Source organism: Euprymna scolopes, chromosome 43, assembly GCF_053919585.1.
Source record: "Euprymna scolopes isolate OS-2025 chromosome 43, ASM5391958v1, whole genome shotgun sequence".
Taxonomy (NCBI): Eukaryota; Metazoa; Mollusca; class Cephalopoda; order Sepiida; family Sepiolidae; genus Euprymna; species Euprymna scolopes.
Window position 1 is genome coordinate 21599801 of NC_136524.1, and position 21075 is coordinate 21620875.

Genomic DNA, 21075 nt, shown 5'->3' on the forward strand with positions numbered 1-21075 from the left:
GTGTTTACATGGATTTCAGACAATGCTATTTATGAATATTTAGTACTTTCACCTAACATTTTAATAAAAAGATATTGTAGCGGTTTACCATGAAGTGACAGTAATCACCTCACCATAAAAGAGCAATGACCACCATTGATGACAGTGCCCACCACTGGATGACGGGGGTCAAAGATTTGCCCACCAGTCCCCATCCCCATCAAGAAGTAACAGTAACCACAATCAATTTCATTTTAAAGCAGTCCAATGGGTCTCAATGCTGATCATAACCAATAATTGCAGAGGAAGCTAGCGTTTGCTAGTAAACACAACTAACCATCTCAATTTCATTTCAGAGCAGTTCAACCGAGGCCAATACTGTTCATGGATGCCAGTGACAGACACTGTACACTGGAAACCGACAGTACAGTTGTAAAGGCAATGAGGGTCCACTAGTAAATGCCAGACCTTTTCACATGATAAAACTTCTTAAATTCACTTGTGATATTAAGTTGTATAAAAGTATTAACTTTGATCAAAATCAGACATCCTTTTCTGATCAAATTTTTTGATTATCAATTTTCGATACTTATCTAATGCATTCCGACACAAAACCTACGTAAGAACACTCCCAAACACATCAAGTACTTTCATGTGGGTGTGTGTGTGTGTGGGGGGGGATCAACGCACCCATTTCCGAGTTCCTATAGAACGAACACTTACACACAAAGTTCCATTTATATAATAGTAGAGATGTGATAACAATATAAGGTAAGATAATTGTAGGATTTTTGTGTGGAAGTTTTTTTTTTATTATTTTCTTTTTAGATGAAAATATGAAAACAACTATGAATAAAAGTGAAATGGATTTCTTTTTATGGAAAATATCTAAGGATATATTTCTTGCAAGAAACGTTTCAATAGAATAAGTTTGTTTTTTTCATAGAAACAACTATGATTGAAAACAATTTTTTTTTTTTTTTTAAAGGAAAGTATCATAAAAATGTTTTTGTTTTTTTAAAACCACCTTGTCATCTGTTGACAGGTGATTGGCTAATAATGGCATTTTTCTGACTGCTTATCATAAACTGCCAGAAGATGCCTTCGATCAGGTTTTGAATCAGTACCAAAATCTTGAAAGGATTCCCAAATGTAATATATCAGAATTGCTTAATGCAGAATTTTTTCAAAGACTAATATCAAAACGATTATCTGTAACTAACAGGATTTTCTTTTAGTTGGCATGATTTTTTTTTCTTTCTTTTTTAAAATCAAATACACTTCCTTTTTCTTTTCCAGCATTGCTGTGTAAGTTGGTTAGTGCACACACACACACACACACACACACACACACACACACACACACACACACACACACACACCTAAGGCTGAAAATAAATGCAAGTATGGAAAATATTACAAGTAAATAATAAACACAAATTCTTACCGAGAAAGAAAGTCCTTTTCCCCATGGCTTCAAAACATGAATGACAATCTTCGTAAAGTTTCCTATCGCCAGATACAAGGATCACAAGTTGCCCTTCTAATGCAGGAACTCTGCTGCCACAAACTGGAGCTTCTAGGAACCTGCCACCTCTAAGAACAATTGCCTTAAAAGGAGAGGGGGGAAAAAAATGTCTTAAACATAAATATATGTCTTCAGAAGATATTTATATTTTCAATTCTTATACAATAAGTCATTATAATTAATAGGGAAATCACAAAAAAACGAAAAAAAAACAAAAAAAAAAACACCCTGAACATGTACAGAATAATTATGACTGATCTCTCTAATTAGAGAAATCAGAACATCTGGACATGAAAATAAATTAAAATATGTAAATAAGACTTTAATTATATGTTGGCTGAAAGTTTCTTTTCATTTTATACCACATCCCCATTTTATATTGATTTTGATTATCTAGGATCTTTGAAAGTTTATTTATATTGATGTAGTTTGGTCATAAAATTAATAACTGAACCAAATTATTAACAAACTAATTCTATAAAGATAATCTTTAAACCTACCTAACATCTTTCACTCTTATTGCTATAAAAGAGGCTTACTCATTTGGGCACTTTATAGATTATTATTTTGGTGTATCTCAATATTGACCAGAGCCATAAGCTGTCAGAAGGCATGACATCCCGAATCATTCTGTACTTTGATGTCAGCTTCACCTGTACCTGTGATGGATGAGGATACCAATACCAAATTTCTAATGAAGTTGAAGTGTCTAAGTAATATGATTGCATGTACCACATACAGAAGATATTGCTTCATAGTGTTTATATAGTGGAATATATACCCGAACATTTTCCAAATTTATATAAAACTAATGTGAAAACAGTGTTCAAATTTGTTTTTGTTTTTTTTCACATGAATTTACAGAAATGTTTCTTTGATAAATCAAACGAATATTTACCTCTCTAACATCTTTTATGGTTTCTTCATCAATTGTAGACATTTCAATATAACCTTTACCATTTTCAATGCCTTGAATAACACCACAATTGCCAAATACAACCTGGAAAAAATAAAAATAAAAAATAATTTTTTTTTAAAACTTTAGTTTTAAGACATCAGGCCTTCTAGATGATTATATGTGTCCTTTTGTAGAAGAAATTTGTTTTTATGGAATGTCTTTAGAATATCAAATAGTCAAAAAAAAAAAAAAAAAAGTCCAACAAAATAGTCCTCTAAAGCTGACTGGCATAAACATTCTGACAGTCATTTAGTTCTACTTAATGAAACTCTGGCAGTTACAAGTCATTAAACAGGTTAATTTATTATCAATTTTTGCATCTATTAACTTTTGGCATAATGTAAAAATTTTTTTAACTTTCTTGATTAGTCTAACTACACATTACAACTAACTGAATGCAGCCTTCCAACATTTGGTTTCAAACAAGGTGAAATAAATTTTACAACTATGAAATATAATTTTAGAGTTAATAGCATTTTTTTCTTTAGTATTTATCAAAGTTCTTGCATTTATAAGATTTAAGAAATCTCTGATCATATACAAAAACGAAAAAAAAAAAAAAAACTTATCACAAAAGGTAAAATTTAATAAAACAAGTTGTTTTAGACATCAAAATATTAACAGTCAGAGTTCCTGTACTTATTTGGTCATAAATTCCTATTATATATATATATATATATATATATATATATATATGGTAGGGGTCTACACCACACTTGAGATTGATAAAAAGGAAATACTAGGTTTTCCTTTTTTTTTCAAACTAAAAACTTTGAAATATAGATAGAAATGTTAAGGTATTTAGGACTTTGATCAGGATTGCACAGGTATTTGCACAGATTCTTTAAAGAAAAAAAAAAAAATGCAATACAGTAATAACATGCGTGTAAAATCATGGAAGATCATTAATAAAATAATGAATTTATTTGTGCATCATGAAAAATATTTTAAATTTAGTGTTGTCTGTCCTACAGTGCAATTATAAAATGAAAAAGGTTATCCAGAATTCCTCCTATATTAAGAAAAATGAAAACAAACTATATGATGCACATACCTGTGATAAAACAAAAATATTGTATTCCAAAAATCATGTATATTAATCTAGTAGGATCTTTTTAATAAGAAAATCATTTTAAATGATTAAGGCATTAGGAACATATATCTTGCAAGTGTTGAATGGTTGTAGAGTTATCTCCCTCGTATATTTTTCTTAAAGATTTATTTTCAAGATGGCAGGTATGACAATACATTTGAATAAAGAATCCAATGTTGCTATTAATTTTGTCTAAGGAGGATTTAGAATATTTTAGGGTCTACTTTTTGCACTAGATAGCCATGAAGATGAGATTTTATTGTATTTGAAAAAGATTTTTAAACAAAAATGATATGTAATTTTGTGTAGGAAAAGAAGTACACACAGGAAATGTGCAACTTAATAAACAATAAAAATTAAACTACTTACATCTTTGACAGCTGCTGGATCAGATATGCAAGAAATCGTTACATCACATGCCTGGACAACATCTGCAGGAGTGTTTTTCTTCAAGGCACCTTCTTTGATGAAATTTCGACACTAAAAAAAAATTTAAAAATTACTATCTAATTGTTAAAAATTTTAGAAAGCTATCAAATAGAAAATCATTTAAACTAGCTTAAAATTTTTAACAAATCGTCATGAATTAAAAGTTTCGGAAGCTTTTTACATCCAATAATTTTACGAATAGAGATTAAAACATTACTTTAATGCCATAATTATATAGTGAAATGATTTGGTTCAACTAATTTAATTACAAAAAGATAAATTTAATTTTTTTTTTTACAAAGGAGTCACTACTTATCAAGGTCTGAAGGCCACTTGAGGATAAGGGCCAATCAGTATACAATAGACAATAGCGCAGTAATCATTAATAGTGGAAATTGGGTATAATTTGATTATTTAAGAGGACGCTTCAACACGAACTTGTTTACATTGAACTTGAAGACGACCATGTTGTAGTCAGCTGGAAAGAAGACTGGCAGAACAGAACAGGTCAGCCGTTCTAGGAAAGAAGATTTGCTTATGGAATCTGTGTTTAGACTTAGTCATAGATAGTCATAGATAGAGAGCGGGAGAAATTGTTGATAGTGGTTGTAGCTAGACAAGTTTGTTTTTTTTTTGTAGAAATTTGGAGAGGGTGGGGGGACAGATTAAAGCTAAGATGAGAACTTGCTATGAAAATAAAGCAGAGACAGGCTAGCAATATCTCTTCTGTGGAAAAGAGGTTGCAGGGAAGAGAAAAGGGCATCGCCTACTAGGTTTCAAAGCCAATTTTGAACTGTTAAGGCACAATAGGGTGCTCTGAGCAACTTCTGCCCAGGTAGCAACAGTACTCCATCCAAGGATGTGAGCGAATGTGTGTGTTTAACAGCATTTGAAACTCTAGAGGGTCATTTAATGCCAAGAAAAGGTTTGTTGATATAGAAAAAGTATCAATTTCTAGGAAAGATTTTTCAAATTTCTAAAAAAGTTTGTCTTCAAAAGCAAGGTGTTTTAAATTTCCCCAAAACTTTGTTTTTCTAAAGTAAAATGTTACTTGTTTAATATACAAGAGTTTGAATCCATTTGCTTCTTTCAAATACTTTACAATTTGTTGAGGCTTCATTTCTTGGAACACTTCTCCAATGTTTGCTGTTCTAAAATATTTCTTCTGGATGTGTTTGTGTCTTCTACACTATGTCAGTAAATGTTTGATTGTTATTTGAATGTTTCAGAGTGTGCAATTTGGTGCTTCCTCTATTTTGATTAGGTAGGAATGAGTTTTGTATGTCCAATTCGTAATCAGTTCAGTACAATTTCCTCTTTTCTTCCCTTCAAAGCTTTTTTTGTTTTTCACTTCTGATTTTTGGCTGATGCTCATGCAATTTGTTCTCTGTGCACTTATTCTATTCCTCTTGCCATCTGTTTTTTGGATTTAATGGTTTGTGGCTTCTCTAGCCAGTTTGCTTTTTCATTTCCTGGGATACTTAACTCTTATACAGGAAGAGGATTGCATTGACCATGAGAGATTTACTGGAGTGGTAGAATGATCCACCCATTTTTCTGCAATCCTGGCAACAGAATTGATGTATGTGTTCCATCTCAGATCAGGAGTGCAGGTCAGTCCCAGAAGCTTGTCAAAACATGGTGTTTCTCCAAGACGAGATCCATTCATTTAAATTGGGGCCAGATGGAGGGTCAGAGCGTTGATGATGAAAAGAGAGAAGCTTGGTTTTCGATACATTAAAATCAACCCATCTTTTTCCCCATTGCACCATGTGCTCAAGGTCAGAAGAGAGAGAATCAGAGAGATCTTGGTTATTGCCGGCCTTAAAGTGTTGCCATAAACAGTCTGCATAAATCTGTACATGTTATCTAAGAATGTGATTTGAGAGATGATTGATTGAAGATCAAGAGAGTTGGGCCCAGAATGGAACCTTGAGGGACACCAGTGTTGATACTATGAGCTTCTAATTTCTTTTACTCATCAATGACTTCTCTTATAAGCTTATCAGGAAGAAAAGGTTTAATAAGTGAGAGGACATTTCCAGCTATTCTGTAGCTGGAAATCTGGAGAAGTAAACCTTTATGCCATATCCTATCAAAAGCCTAGGATATGTCAAGAACAACTGCTTTAGAAACAAAGCACCTGTCAAGAGATTTACTAATCCTGTGTGATATTACAGTTAGCACATCAGCTGTAGATTTAGCAGAACTGAGGTTATTTTTGCTAAGGTGGTTGACCACTTCTCATTAAAGATTTCACCAACTTAATCACGACACAGGAAACTGATTGCTCTGTACTGAGAGACCAATCTCCAGAATTTTTAAATACGAGGCAGACTAACAAAGTTTTACAAAGTGTTGGGAAGAATTTCTCCTTAAGGCAAAATTTAAACAGCTTTTTAAGTATGGGAGCTCATTTCAGCTTGAGCACGATGATTGGCATGTCATCAGGGTTAGTCGCTTTACTGGAACCAAGATTTTTGATAAGCTTGGCAACACCACATACAGATATTTGTATGTTGCAGTGTTTTCGGTTACAGAAGGAAATACAGAGGGTAGAATTTGCTGCAAAGTTCTTAGCAAAGAGTTTGGCTTTGTCAGATGCTGACGAAAATTACCTCAGGTCCATTGATGATGGTTAGGATAAAAAACTTGTCTGTTCAAGACACTTATTTGCTAAAACTCATAGGAACCAAGACACTGCTCAGCTACTTTAGACTCGAGAGTGAGTATACAACTCTCACATTCTTTATTACTCTTGCTGGCAGCCCTAAAAAGCTTTAGTTGCATAACATTTCGTTAAAAGTAGTGGAAATAGTTTCTGTACGCAATGTTAGCAGCATATTCTGGAGTGAACCATGGCAGGCTGTTAGATTTTTGCTGAAATTACTAGGAGAGTATGAAGCAGTCTATACTAACAATTAATTAGGTAGTCAGGTTTGATACTAATGCAGACACATTCTTTATAAACATGGAACGCAGAAGTATATCTGATATAAATGTTCGGAAGCTACTCCAGTTAGTCATAGATATGCTGTACAATGGAGAAATACATTCGAGGACTTATTACATTTTGTTTTTATCTTAACTGAGACAATCGAGTGGTTGGAAAATCCTAATGGGGACAGAATGGAGGATGAGCACAGTTCTGGGCAAGCTATAAACAAAAAGAAAAAAAAGGTCTAGAAGACTTGCATACTGTCTATCAGTGTTGGGCACATGGATAGATTCATTAACAATCTGTTAGGTCATAAGCAATGGAGAAATCATGAGAGAACCTTCTCTATCATCAGTCTTGTTTGAGTCAGCTAGTTATTCAACATGGTGAACATTGAAGTCATAACAGAAATGAATTTTTAGCTGATAGATGATCAGACAGGTTGTGGTCAATTTTCTCAGAGATACTCTCGATAATAGTAACTCTGCTATTATGGAGAGATAGAAGGCTAATATGAATGTGGTGCTGTGTGCAAGTCCTACTTAGAAGCACATATAAGAGTAATTTTTGTATCTTCTCTGAAGATGTTCCTACCACATGGAAAGCCATCTAAACATATTCCATGCCCATGGCGATCAGATTTCGATATTACATCCAATAGGGGGAGGGAATATTTTTCATTATCATCAAAAATATACCCAACTTTTAACAGAAACTGTGAGTGAATGAAACAAGAACTTTTAACCATTTTTGGTCCAGAGACAATTTATTATGTCTAAAATCAATATATGAAAAAAGTTATGCGTTACAATGCTAGCCACACTCCCCCCCCTTTTTTTTTATCCGTTTTTGGGGCATATATGGAAAAATCCAAAAACCCTTAGTATCTCTATAAGGCTTCATTTTTTTAGAAAATCTGATGCCATTTTTGGATTCCTTGGGTTAAAAAACTTACATGTGTGAATTTTTAGGGCCATACAATCTTCCAATCAGAAAATATTCAAAGAAATGACATCACAAAATTGTCGCCCGGGCGTCACATTATGTGACCAACACCAAAACAAAAAATGCTCTAAATTGGGAATCGCTTGGAGTTATGTGCTCAAATTTTCAGGATTTCTTAGTTCCTATATTGTCTATCTGCAGTGCAAACTACAGCCAGATCTGGGGACATGGGTGTCAAGCCCTGGATGATTTGACACGGAATAACCCACAGACAATGATAAACAAATGTGAGAAAAGCCATTTCATGCCAAACTATAACTGATTTAACCTTTATATAAATATTCATCCCACGTCCCCATACTTTTTCACTTTTAAAATCTAGTCCTTAAAAAAAATAAATAAAATAAAATAAAATTTATTGTACTATTAAAATAAAAACAAGCAGGAATTTGGACCCCCCCCCCCTTCTCCGTCCTAAAGAAAATGATTAAGAGCAAAATAATTTATCTTGTCATTTTATATTTTAATTTTTTTTAACAAAAATCACATACACACATGTATGTGTAGAGGTCTAACAATTTTTTTAAAGAAAAGAAAAATTAAAAAGGTAACCAAGTCAAATAGTAAAAAAAAAAAGAAAAAAAAAAAAAAAAAAAGAGCATTCATCTAACACAAGAATCAAAATAGGATTTTCAAATTGTTATCTTCCCTATACTTATAAAAAGGTCTTTATCAATTCAGGACAGTTCTTTCACAAAAGTCTTTTATAATTGAAAAAAAAAAAAAAAAAATTTTTAAATAAAAAATAAATAAATAAATAAATAAATAAATAAAAAAATAGAAAGTTTTAGAAAAATCCAGAAGGTTTGAGAATGTTCTATTGCTAGTTGGAGCTTCCTATAAAAAGAAGTTTTGACAGTAGCTAGGCAATTGTTTTGTGGATGAAGAATTTAATTTCAACTCAAGCTAGTTGAAAGAATCCATACAAAGAAACCAGAATCTACAGAAATTGAAAGCAAATCAATTAAAAGAACCTGATATAAAATGGTTAACTACTTTTGAATTTTTTTTCTGTAGAAAGCTATATATTTGAGATTTGAAATATCCATTGTGAATTAGAAAATTAAGGACTTAGCACACTTATTTTCTCACTGACCACTTCTACTTTCATAACACTTGTCACCAGGGTACTGTGAATTAGTAGTTAACCCAAGTAAAAAATAGTTTTTTGTTTTTACTTAAAATGATTTTTATTACATATTTTTTAAATAAAAATATAATAGATAACATAACAAGCCATGCATGCGTAGTCCACCTCTGCTGCTACATGTAAGATGACTCCAAAGAAAATAGTAAAGAAATGATGAATATGAGAAGTGTGAAGGGTTCGCCAAGTTTCAGAAGAATCTAATGGATGGGGCAAAAGTTATGAGGTAAAAAGTGTAATATTTTGCAATTTTGGGGCATTTGTGACCCCTTTGGAGCTCCTGGGAATGCTGAATCCCAGTGAAAATGCACAAATAGTGCAGTTTCACGCCTTAAGGCATGTATATTTGAATTCAGCACCATGGAAAACCACTATATAGACATACATATCAAGTTTTTGAGTAATATAAAAAATGAGCTCTAAAAAGGCATGTTTTTTTTTTTAAGCCCTAAGAGTACCAGAGGGATGCGAACCAGAATTTTGCCAGAGTCATCCATACTGAATTTATATTAAGAACAATGGCCTTCACATTTTGGCCAAGTTTCAGAAAAATCTAATGGATGGATTAAACGCTATGAGGCAAAAACTATCATTTTGGGTCATTTTTGACCTTTTTTGAGCCCCTGGGGACACCAAATCCTACTGTAAATGGATAATGGTGCAGTTTCAGGCCTTAACACATGTATATTTAAGTTGACCACCGTGAAAAAACGATTATATAGTCAGACATATCAAGTTTTTGTTGAGAAATATGAAAAAAGATGTATAAAAAGGAGGCGTTTTTAGCACTAAAAGTCCCTGGAGCCGCGAACCAGAATTTTGCCAGGGTCACCCATACTGGATTTATATTAATAACAATGGGATCCACATTTTGGCCAAGTTTCAGAAAAATTTAATAGATGGATCAAAAGTTAGGGGCTAAACGTGTCATTTTTTAATCTCTTGAGCCCCTGGGGTGCAACGGGAATTTTTGCAAAATTATTTTTTTTTTACAGTGCACATCTATTTAATGAAATAGAATTTGTGGCAAAATTTCAGGAAAAACTAATGGACTGTTATTTGGCAATCGTCCAGAATAATAGATGCACAGACGCCACTGGAAACATAGGTTTCTCTCCGACAAATCGGGAGACCAAAATCAAATAAGTTAATAAAAATAATGATATAGCATAGCAGAACAACTTTGATAATATGGCTATGTTGAAAGAATGAATGATAATTTTTAGGTTAGTAGATATAGAACAGTTGAGATAGAAGAATCAGTTTGCAGGAGAAGGCCAAAAAACAGTCAAAAGTAATAAGATTTGAGAGAATGAGGGATAATTAAAAACCTGGATATTATTTTGGAAGTCAATTTCTAAACGCCATCAAACATGCCAGCACTAAAAATGGATGATGATGATTTAGAAATTTAAAGTATCCATGCCACATACAGTAGGATTTTTAGTAAGGCCATTTAATTTAGAATGCTTATGTGGTGCGTAGCATGATATCGTATACAAAAGTGCTTTTTCTTTCTAGAAATGCTAAGGTTACTGATGGCTTGCATCCAATTATTTAAAACCAGAAACTTGTAGTGAAATTAATGACAAACCTTGGAAGATTTACAAAATGTATTTTACCATTATTAATTAAAGTACGAAATGAACATAGCTTGTTTTTTGGCTTGCTTCAAATGATTAATGCCCAACCAATGAACAACAATGAATGGTTCATCTTTGTTGATGACCTTTACTTAACATCCCAAGAGAGTACTTCTGGATCAATAGGAACAAACCTATATTAACCTTAGATGAGCTCCTACTATACTATGAGATTAAACAGTTGCAAACTCTGCAAAAACTCAAATCTGCTAGTTTCACCTCAGAAACAGGGAGGCCACCGAACCTAGATATCACATGGTCTGCAATACAAATTTAAAATCGCATAATCCTGACTTGCACCTGCCCATTCAAGGAACATATAAAGACAAAACTAAAAGCCAGCTTCTTAAACAACATCCTCAGAACAATGATCAACTCGAATTGAGGAGCCACATCACCTTCATTAAGATGTACTGCCTTGCCCCTGTGGTATTCCACTTGTCCAACTCGGGAGAGATCAACACATGCCAGAAAAACAAAACTCAGCACTGAACAACACCTGCCACTTGATCATTGGTTGCCTAAAGCCTACCGACTTGAACAACCTACACCTCATTGACATTACCCCTTCAAATGCAAGACAGAAAGTTGCCAGCCAAGTAGAGAATACAAAAGCTATCAATTATTAACAACATCTCCTTTATCGACATAAAACAACAGTCTAACAACTGAAGTAAAAGAGAAGCTTTCTCAGTCATGTCAAACCCCTAACAACATCTCGGGAAGAGACCTGACTACAACTGTAGATCAGACTGCTAGAGAGAATGCTCCTACTCACTTCTACAAAAAGAAATAGGACAAAGTTGCTCCAAACAGATGAGGGCTACAAAATTGACCCAACCATGTGCAAATGTGGAAAGGAGGATCATATGATGTAACACTGTTTTGTCTGCCCTCTACAGCCCAGCCAGTGCAGCTTAAAAGATCTTGCAGTATACACACAATATACTACGTAAAAATGTGAGAAAACTTATATAACCATGTTTCAAAGACATGCAAAGTATAAAATGTATTATACTTTAAAAAAAAATATCAGTGAAAATTTTTTTTGCAATTCCACAGCAGTTAAAGATAGAATAAGCAACAACTTTTTTCCTTTTATCACTTAAAAATAAATAAATAAAGAATTTTTTTAAAATTACAAACCTTTGATGAAGTGCGGTTCCAAACTGTGACTTCATGACCAGAACGGATCAAATTCATAACCATTCCTTGACCCATGATCCCTAAACCAAGAAACCCAATTTTTAAATTTGCTGACAAAGTACTTGTGTTAGGTGAAGAAATGGTTCTAAACAAAGTTTCTTCAATCTGTGTTGATGAGGATACAGACTTCACCGCAGGAGTAATTTCCTAATAATAAAAAAAAAATAAGGGTAATATTCTTTTAGAAGCAAATAAAAACTTATGAAATGCTAAATAAAATCAAGTCTTTCATTTATTCAATAGGGTTCGATATTTATTTCAAATCAACAAATTCTAATATGTATACTATGTGTGCACATACATTATCTTCCACAACTACCCATTAAAAGAAAAATCTCATTGTCAAAGATGAAATACTAAAAATAATTATCTGATAATGCTGTGTCAAACGAATTGTTTCAAAATGTCATAAATAATTGTAGCCTCATGGATTTAAACTGTTTTAAAAACATACTTTACATTATTTAAATTTTAACTTTTTTTTTTAATAACATACGTTTTTATTTAAATAATTAGCTGACAATAACACAATGGAAAGAGAAAGTCAATTTTTTAAAAGTGAATTCTGATAGATATCATTTCAAGAGTAATATTGTTCATAGTAAAATATACAGATAGAAAAAAAGAAACCATAAAATGTTTTTCTGCTAATATTATTAAAACAACTTGGCTTTTTGTTATTTCAATATTTATAAATTACAATAAATTGATAGCAAAATAATGAAAGCAATCAGTTAATCAATCTCCTATTACTCATGGAAAAAGAATGCAATTGTGATTATTCAAAAAATTTGAAGCTGATAGAAGCGTTGAAAATGGAAGTAAATTGTATGCACTTTTGAAATCAATTTCTTGATCTGAATCAAATATTAAAATTTTTTTTAAAAAATACTCAGATTCAATGTAATTGTGGTTCAAGTGTTATGTAATTTGAATGAAGTTATTCTTGACAAAGCACAAACTAAGTAAAAATTACAGTGATTTAAATAGGCAATCATTTTTATATTGAAAACATTTTTCATGACATCTGTACATTTATTTATCTCATTTCTTCAAGAGGTTAGACACAAAATAAGATAAGGTTTTGAAAAGCCAGTACGCTATGTGAAGTGTGCTCTGCCCTACAAAATTTGCCAGACATGGTCTGTCAGCATTCCTCAGTAAGAAGCTTCTACTGATTAGTAATAACTAACCCTCCCTCTCAAAGAGAAAATATAAAACCTGGGAGGGTGGATCTTCTACCCATCCATGTAGCTATAATGTAAAGTGTTGTTTTCTCAAAAGGTAAAACTAACAGACATTTTTATTACAGATAAGATAGATAATCTTATTAATCTTTTAATCTAGTGATTAATATATATTACATTAGTATCATGTTTAGATGCTTGTTAGAGCATCTAAACATGAAAGGTCAAAGTAAATATAGCCAGTATGAAACCATAATCCTTACTTCAATAATCAAGATTGATCTTGACAACTAATAATCCACCACATTATACAAAATTTGAGATTACCCGTTTTCGACAATTGTAATCTATATAAATAAAATATAGCGTATGTATGTGCACTCATAACTTTCCCAAATAAACAGCTACATAGTTGAAATCTGATGCACATCGATGAAGTGCAAAGTGATATGCATGAAGAACATCAGCAGCAGCCAGAGAAGAGCATGCCCTTTGTCGAGTTCTATTCAAGTGATTTGGATCATCATCAGAGTATTTAAGCTTCATACATTAGCAAAGCTGTTTAGTAATTCATGTTTGTGACAAACTTCTTCATCAAACATAGTTATCTTGTATGATTTTCAGTCAGACCTAAATAGGATTTAAACTGACAAATCTAACTTTACTCCTGATTAGACAATTTTTATTTATTATTGTTGTACTGGGTTATTGGCAGTTTAATAGCATACTTAACTATATTTTAATATGTCTGGACCAGACAACTACAGATATAAAACATTTTTTACATAATCAACTCAAAATAAAATCAGTGAAAGTGATAATTCATCTTAAATTAAAGAATATATATGACAATGATATCCCGGGCAATGCAGGGTAGATAGAATTAGTAAACCATAAGTTCACAGAAAATGTCAGATACACTTTTATAGTGATTTATATTTCTGACTTATTCTTTCATTTACATTAGACTAGCTATGTATCAATCAGTAGTCACATACAGCTGATTTACAGTAGTAACTAGCATGATGCCAAGTTGTAAAATATGCTTGAATATTTAATTTATACAGATTTTGTATTTATTATTAGAGTCAATTCTCTATTGATTATTATATTGTACCTAATATATGATAGTGATTTCAAAAGTTAAAAATAAAAAATAAAAATGATTTTGGTGCCACTAGCATTCCAATATTACTCATTACTGTCTGACATAAATCCATACACCTACAAAAACTTAAAAATAATGTTAAATATATAAATGTATATTTGTGCATGCTTAGAAATAACACATTTACTTAACTTATGCCTGCTAAGTTCAAATTTTCTAATTTTGACCCCTTAATAGCCATTTCTATTACAATCAAGTTTCAAGTCTGTAGACCAAAAATTTACAGAGTAGTTTGGTAGATATTAATGAGAGAGTGAAAATTACATGAAATAAACTTAGAAGATGAATTTTTATTTTTTTTATTTTCTGAATTTGTAAATTATTTTTTTAAATACTGAAACACACATGAAAAATGACAGAACTGTATTTTAAAAAAGGAATGCAGTATTACATAGAAAAAGAAAGCATTTAAGAAAATATCAAAATCATTTTATTTGATTATTTACATTAAGTGACCACAAATAATTAACGCATATATATTAGCAAAAATAATCTCATCCCTACTAGTCAAATTGTTTTTTGCTATGCAAGAGATGATAGACACCATGGCGAACAAACATAAAACACTGAATCCCAAAGGAGGAGGTAATGAGGGAGTTGATGGTATCATCACAAACACTACATCACCTCCATCCACACAAAAAAAAAGGTAGCCTCTGAGAAGATGGTATCATAGCAATCACTGGAACAGATTCTACATTACTCCCTCCTTGAAAGGTGGATGTAATAACTGGGAGGATTATCTCCAACCTCCTTAGAGAAGGACGGATAATTTCTGGGAGAATGGTCTTATTACAACAGAACTGATACTACACTACCCACTCCATGAAAAGATGGCATAATAAAAAACATTTTTATGGTCTAAGATCAAAGTATAGTGTCTGTTCTCAACATACCAGTGACAGATGTTTTACTATTGACAAAATTGCATGTATATATATCTATAATTGATGATTCATTAAAATTGTGGGGTCTGCATATGCGCCTGGTCCACAAAGTATGGAAATAAAAAATTTAAAAAAAACAAAACAAAAACACAAAAACGTTTTTGATATAGATGTACATAATAATACTTTGATAAGTATGTTTTAACTTAAATAGGGATGGTATAATAAAATTGTGGGGTCTGCGTTCGCGCATGGCCTCCATAGAATGGCACAAACTTTAATAAAGACTTTTCATATCTATCTGCGTAAGTATACTTTGATAATTATGTTTCAGTTTGAAGAAATATGGTATAATAAAATTATGGGGTGTTCGTTCGCGCCTGACCTCCATAAAATGGAAATATGTCACAAAGTTTAACAAGGTTTTTTAATATAGATCCACAGAATATTGTTTTTTTTTTTTTTTTTTTTTTTTTTTTTTTAATTACATTTTCACCACAAACAAGGTGCATTGCCACTTTGGTGTAGGGGGATACTATCAGGGGCAGCAACTACTGGGGTACTATGTTGGAATTTGGGCAGCAAGATGTCGGTTCACGTTGCACTTGAACTTCTGCATGTCAGTACGGTTGGGGAAGCAGGAACTTGGAATGGAATTCCAGAGTCTAGCGGTTCTGGGGAAGAAACTACTGGAGTAGAAAGATCTTTTACATCTAGAGATCTCTACTGTGTGGGGGTGGGATTTAACTGCCTTTCGGGTTTGTCGAGGGTGTCTATGTCGTGGGGGCACAAGTGTCTGCAGTTCATCAGAGCATTCACCATTAAAATACTCGTAGAACAGGAAGAGGGATGCAACGTTTCGTCGATGGGACAGAGGCTGAAGCTTAGATGCCAGTTCAGGGCCTATCAGATTGGCGACTCTTTTTTGAACCTTGTCTAGGAGCGAGAGACTAGTAGCAGATGCACCGGCCCAAATGTGACAACAATACTCCATACATGGGCGAATGGTGGCCTTATAGAGGTACAGGATACTTTCAGGTGTCAGTAGTTTTCTAGCACGGTAGAGAGAGCCTACCTTCTTTGCAGCGGCCCTGGCAATGTTTTCAATATAATTGTTCCAACTCATGTTTCCTGTGAACATTAGGCCAAGCAGTTTGAAAGATGTACTCTCAGACAGGGAGTCACTGGCCATTGCTATTGGCGGCAGAGAAGGTTTCTTGTAATTATTGAAGGAAACCAGTTTAGTCTTGGCAGCATTGAATGTGACCATCCATTTATGTTCCCATTCCACTACAGATTGGAGGTCATCCTCTAGTGTTTTTGCCATTTTTTTAGTTATGTGTTCATTTGTTTTCTTGTCATGCCTGTTATAGAGTGTAGTGTCATCGGCATATATACCCATCTCAGAGGCAGTTTTGTCGGGGAGGTCATTAATAAATATTAGGAACAATAGAGGCCCAAGGATAGACCCCTGAGGCACTCCCGCATTTATAACACATTGTTTAGACGTACGACCGTCGAGGACAACCTGGATTTTTCTCTTATCTAAGAAGGATTTAATTATGCTAAGTATTCTACCAGTGATACCGTATGATTTAATTTTCCTGAGGAGACCCTTGTGCCATACCCTGTCAAAAGCCTTAGATATATCTAGAGCTATAAGTGTTTCAGTGTGAACAGGTATGGTATAATAAATTATGGGGTTTATCTATTTTATTTTTACTTTCATAATATTTTGCTTTGGTTTTGATAACCCCAAATTCGAAGCTATCTCTTTACTACCCTTCCTTTTCATAACCTATCATGCTTTCATAAATCAGAGTCCATTTTCTGTAGGCTGTTTTTGAACTCAGTCAATGACGGGCACTTTTGCTAGTGTATATATATATATATATATATATATATATATATATATAGAGAGAGAGAGAGATTTTTTTTTTGTTTTGGTTTTAGCAATATGTTTTGAATGAATTCAATTATTTACGAAAGTGCATTTTTACCTAAATGCGAGTTAGGAATAATTTTCCCTTTAACCAATTTGGTACCCCCACATGGGGAGCAGTATATATATTATTTTTAAAATGTAATTATCCACTGACACGTGTTATATGCTTTGGGACTGCTCAATCCATTTAATGCCTATGTACATTAATAAAATGTAAATGTTAACAGGAATTACTGACAAAAAACACAAATACAAACATAATAGCAATTATAGTTCCAGCCCAGAATTCCAACATTAAAACAAAAAGAAAAATCTACATGATGTACATAGCCATGATGAAACGAAAATATCATATTCCAAAAATAGCATAAATAGATCAAGTAGTTTATTTTTATAAAGAATATTATTTTTAAGTGATTAATGGGAATTCATAGCATTAAATAAATCTTGCAAGTTTGAATTATTGTTAAGTTAACTACCTTTGTTTGCCCCCCACCTCAAATGGTGGACAAAACAGTCACTCCTCCGATACTCATAAAATTTAATTTTCTTATCTAAAAATAAAACTACTTGATCAATTCACATGATTTTTGGAATATATCTTTGTTTCATCACAGGTATGGACGTCATATGGATTTTTTAAATTCTTGTTTTCTAATATATTGGGAATTCGGAACACAATCACAATTATGTGTAGTGTATACGTTGAAGCAAAAGTTTTAAATTTGCAAATAAAATGCTGAATTTACTTACTGGTTTTAAAACTTTACTTGCAGGTGTTTCAGTTGGTGTTTTGGGCTTTTTATTGAATTTCACAGGATGAGGTGTTCCTATCCACTTCTTGGTGGATGACAATGTATTTTTAGCTAAACCATCCTGTTTTGCCGGTGTACTAACTTTAACAACCATCTTAGATTTTTTGGCTTTGTGAGAATGTCCACTTGAACTAGGTCTTTTCTTCCCAGATTTCAGCAAAGTAACTCCTGGATTCTGTTAAATGAAAAACAAAATTTTTTGTAGACTTTCAGTAAACCAACTTTCAAACTAAACAAAGAGTGGAAAATCAACCTGGAAATCAATACATGCACAAAACAAAAAACAACAATTCATCTTTTACTTCAAAAACCAGTTCTTGAGATAACTCATGGATCAAAATGATGCAGCCAGTTAGTGAAAATACAAGATATTGCATTATCAATCCATTTTTAAAGAAATTATTTTTATGCTATCATGGTGTTTTCAGAACATTGGCTACAATAGCATTTATCTTTGGTTTAGGATGATAAACTGATAATATCCAACCTAACGTACAAATTTCTCATAGGTACAAACAAAAGGAGCCGCATCATTTACAACTAAAAACAAACATGTCAGACATAACCAGAGAAAACCAAATGTTATTTTTAAAATGTATAGAAGCAGAAATCAACAATAATAGTGTTAAAAAAAAAAAAAAAAAACACACTAAATAAAATTTAATTCTATACAAAACTTATTAAAATAACTTTCCACGTTTATTAAATACTAGCAGGACCCGTTAACTGGCGTTGCCCGGTGGAAGTATGCCCCTTTCCTCTCAGAAAAATTAAAGCATGGTTGTTGTTGTCCAACACCCAACCTCCTCATAGTAAGAACAGCTTTCGAAATGGTCACTAGCAACATTCCCATGTCAGGACCGACTTTCAGAATAGACACCCCATTTTGGTAGTGGGGTGGGGGCTGTCCAAATATTTGCCACAAATTTAACCTTAATAATCACTGTCAGGATCCCTACATGCAAATACTATGAACCAACAAAGAAATTTGGGGGTGGCAGTGTTGGTCAGATATAATTAAAAATTCAAATCAAGCAATGCATTTATGAAGTTTTTTAAAATTGTAACCACCAGGAAAAAGTGTAAACGACAGACGGACAAAAAACTATTAACATAAGACAAAACAATTTTCATTGTAATAAAATAAATATGTAATTATTTTATTACTGATGGGAAAAGTTAAAATGTGAAAACTTTAAACTTTTCATTAAAAAAAAAAATTCTTTCCTAACAAATTTTGTCCATATAGTGACCAAAATTACGAACTTTTCTCTTTCCAGAAAAAAAAAAAAAAAAAAAAAAATGATGCATTTTGTTGAATATTTATATTCAAATTTAAAATGAGATCAAACGGTCTGCCAAGCTTCAGCTAATCACATCACCCGAATGTTATATCCCTGATTTTCATAAAATGTGCTTCCCCACAACGAGAATACTTCTATTTCCTTCCTGCTCCCTATTTCCAATTGTACCAATATGCAATAAGGTAATGTAAAAAATCTTGCTGGACAATTTCCCACTCAGGTTGCAATCTAAAAATCTAGCTCTTATCACAAAATCATCTTATACTTTAGTGGAAATATGGCTTGTTTGTGGTAGGTAAAAAAAAAAAAAAAATCATTTACATCCAAATCTAATAAGCTAATATTTGACTCTCAGTTTTTTTTGTTTTTTTTTTTTTAAGGAGGGAGGAAAGAATCAAATTAGCTTAAAGATTGGTATTTATCACATTAAAATCAACTTAAATAAACTATAGTTTATGGGAAATTATAGTAATGGGAAACAAATGAGTTGCTTCATTCATAAAAAGAATATTTCTCACCTGTGAAACAACCTTTTCAGGCCGAAGGGGTTTAATACTTTTTCGAGATTTTCGGACAGGATTACTTGAAGACTTGACAGAGTTCTTTCCCTTAGTTGCTAATGGCAAGGTCTTTTTAACAGAGTTGGACTGAAAAAAAAAAAAATACACAGAAATATTTTAAAATGAAAAACAGATTGTAAATTCAGAAGGCAAAGGTTATTCATTAAATTGGTTTTTGTACACATTTTTGGATGAACTTGCTGTTAAATTGCCTTATCCTTAAATAAAATTCTAATTTTCTTTTTTAACATTTTCAATATTTAAGTTCTGGCAGCCATATTCTCACATTTTTTTTTTAATATAAAAAAGTTTAATAGCAATAATAATTAAAAAAAAAAACAGCAGTTAAAACAAATCCTTAATTCAATGAAAAACGATTTTAAATGGTAATTAATAAATGTAGAAGCAAAATAAAATTTTAAAAAGTTAATTAAAAGACAAGTCATTGAAGAAAAAAGTCTTCAGTTTGAGATTTTAGGATAAAATATAAAATCAACATTTTAATATTTTAAAGAATTACACAAGAACATTCAACATGATAAATATACGTTAGGGGGAAAAAATTGATGGCATAATTTTGGGATTATGCCCTAAAAGTGTAAATGGTATAAAAGGTCCAGAAAGAAAGAAATGATTTCAAAGATTGAAACACATAGCGATCAACATTTTTTATTGTAAACATCTAACACAATGTGTGTCATGTACAGTTATTTCTATTTATGAGATAAAAACTATCCTTGTGACAAGATCACGGGTAAAAATAAGACTAGGGCTAGTGTTGCCACACGCACAAAAAAAAACAAACAAAAAAAACAGGACTCTAAACAAATATAAAAACTGTGGAGCTTAAACGATTTGAACATTATGATCGGCAGGAGCTCTTTTCATAACATGGGGCACCCAATTAGCATCATGCAAATGTTAGTCCTTTATTTTAAGTCACCGAATACAAAAGATTAAATACAAGTAAATATGATTAACACGGACAAAAGACCACACGGTGATTAAGAAATGAATCACAAAAGAAATTAGAATACTATTACAAAAGCTACTAACACACAAAAAGGGTTCCGTTGCACATATAGAACATAATCCCAAAGTTATGCCATCGCTTTTCCCAACTCTATAGTTTGCATTATCTTTATCAAAAGGTGATGAAGGTTGTAATTTACATAAAAATTATTGGATATGCAGTTTCATTTCTGCTATTTTAGAATAATCATTTCAATAAACGAGATGTACTTATCTGAAATATTACCTAGGAGATTATATTTTTATAAAAT

General features: G+C 32.2%; 1 protein-coding gene across 4 annotated transcripts in view; it reads right to left on the bottom strand.

Moving 5' to 3' along the window:
• Positions 1 to 21075, bottom strand: part of LOC145268228 (cytokine-like nuclear factor N-PAC) — a 75284-nt gene that overhangs the window by 19746 nt on the left and 34463 nt on the right. For all 4 annotated transcript variants that reach the window (XM_080123543.1, XM_080123545.1, XM_080123544.1 and 1 more), the window contains 6 exons: positions 19751 to 19879; positions 17867 to 18103; positions 11867 to 12073; positions 3928 to 4038; positions 2406 to 2507; positions 1427 to 1589 (listed from right to left, as the gene is read on the bottom strand). In XM_080123543.1, the coding sequence (XP_079979669.1) occupies positions 1427 to 1589; positions 2406 to 2507; positions 3928 to 4038; positions 11867 to 12073; positions 17867 to 18103; positions 19751 to 19879 (949 nt within the window). The remainder of the gene's footprint in view (positions 1 to 1426; positions 1590 to 2405; positions 2508 to 3927; positions 4039 to 11866; positions 12074 to 17866; positions 18104 to 19750; positions 19880 to 21075) is intronic.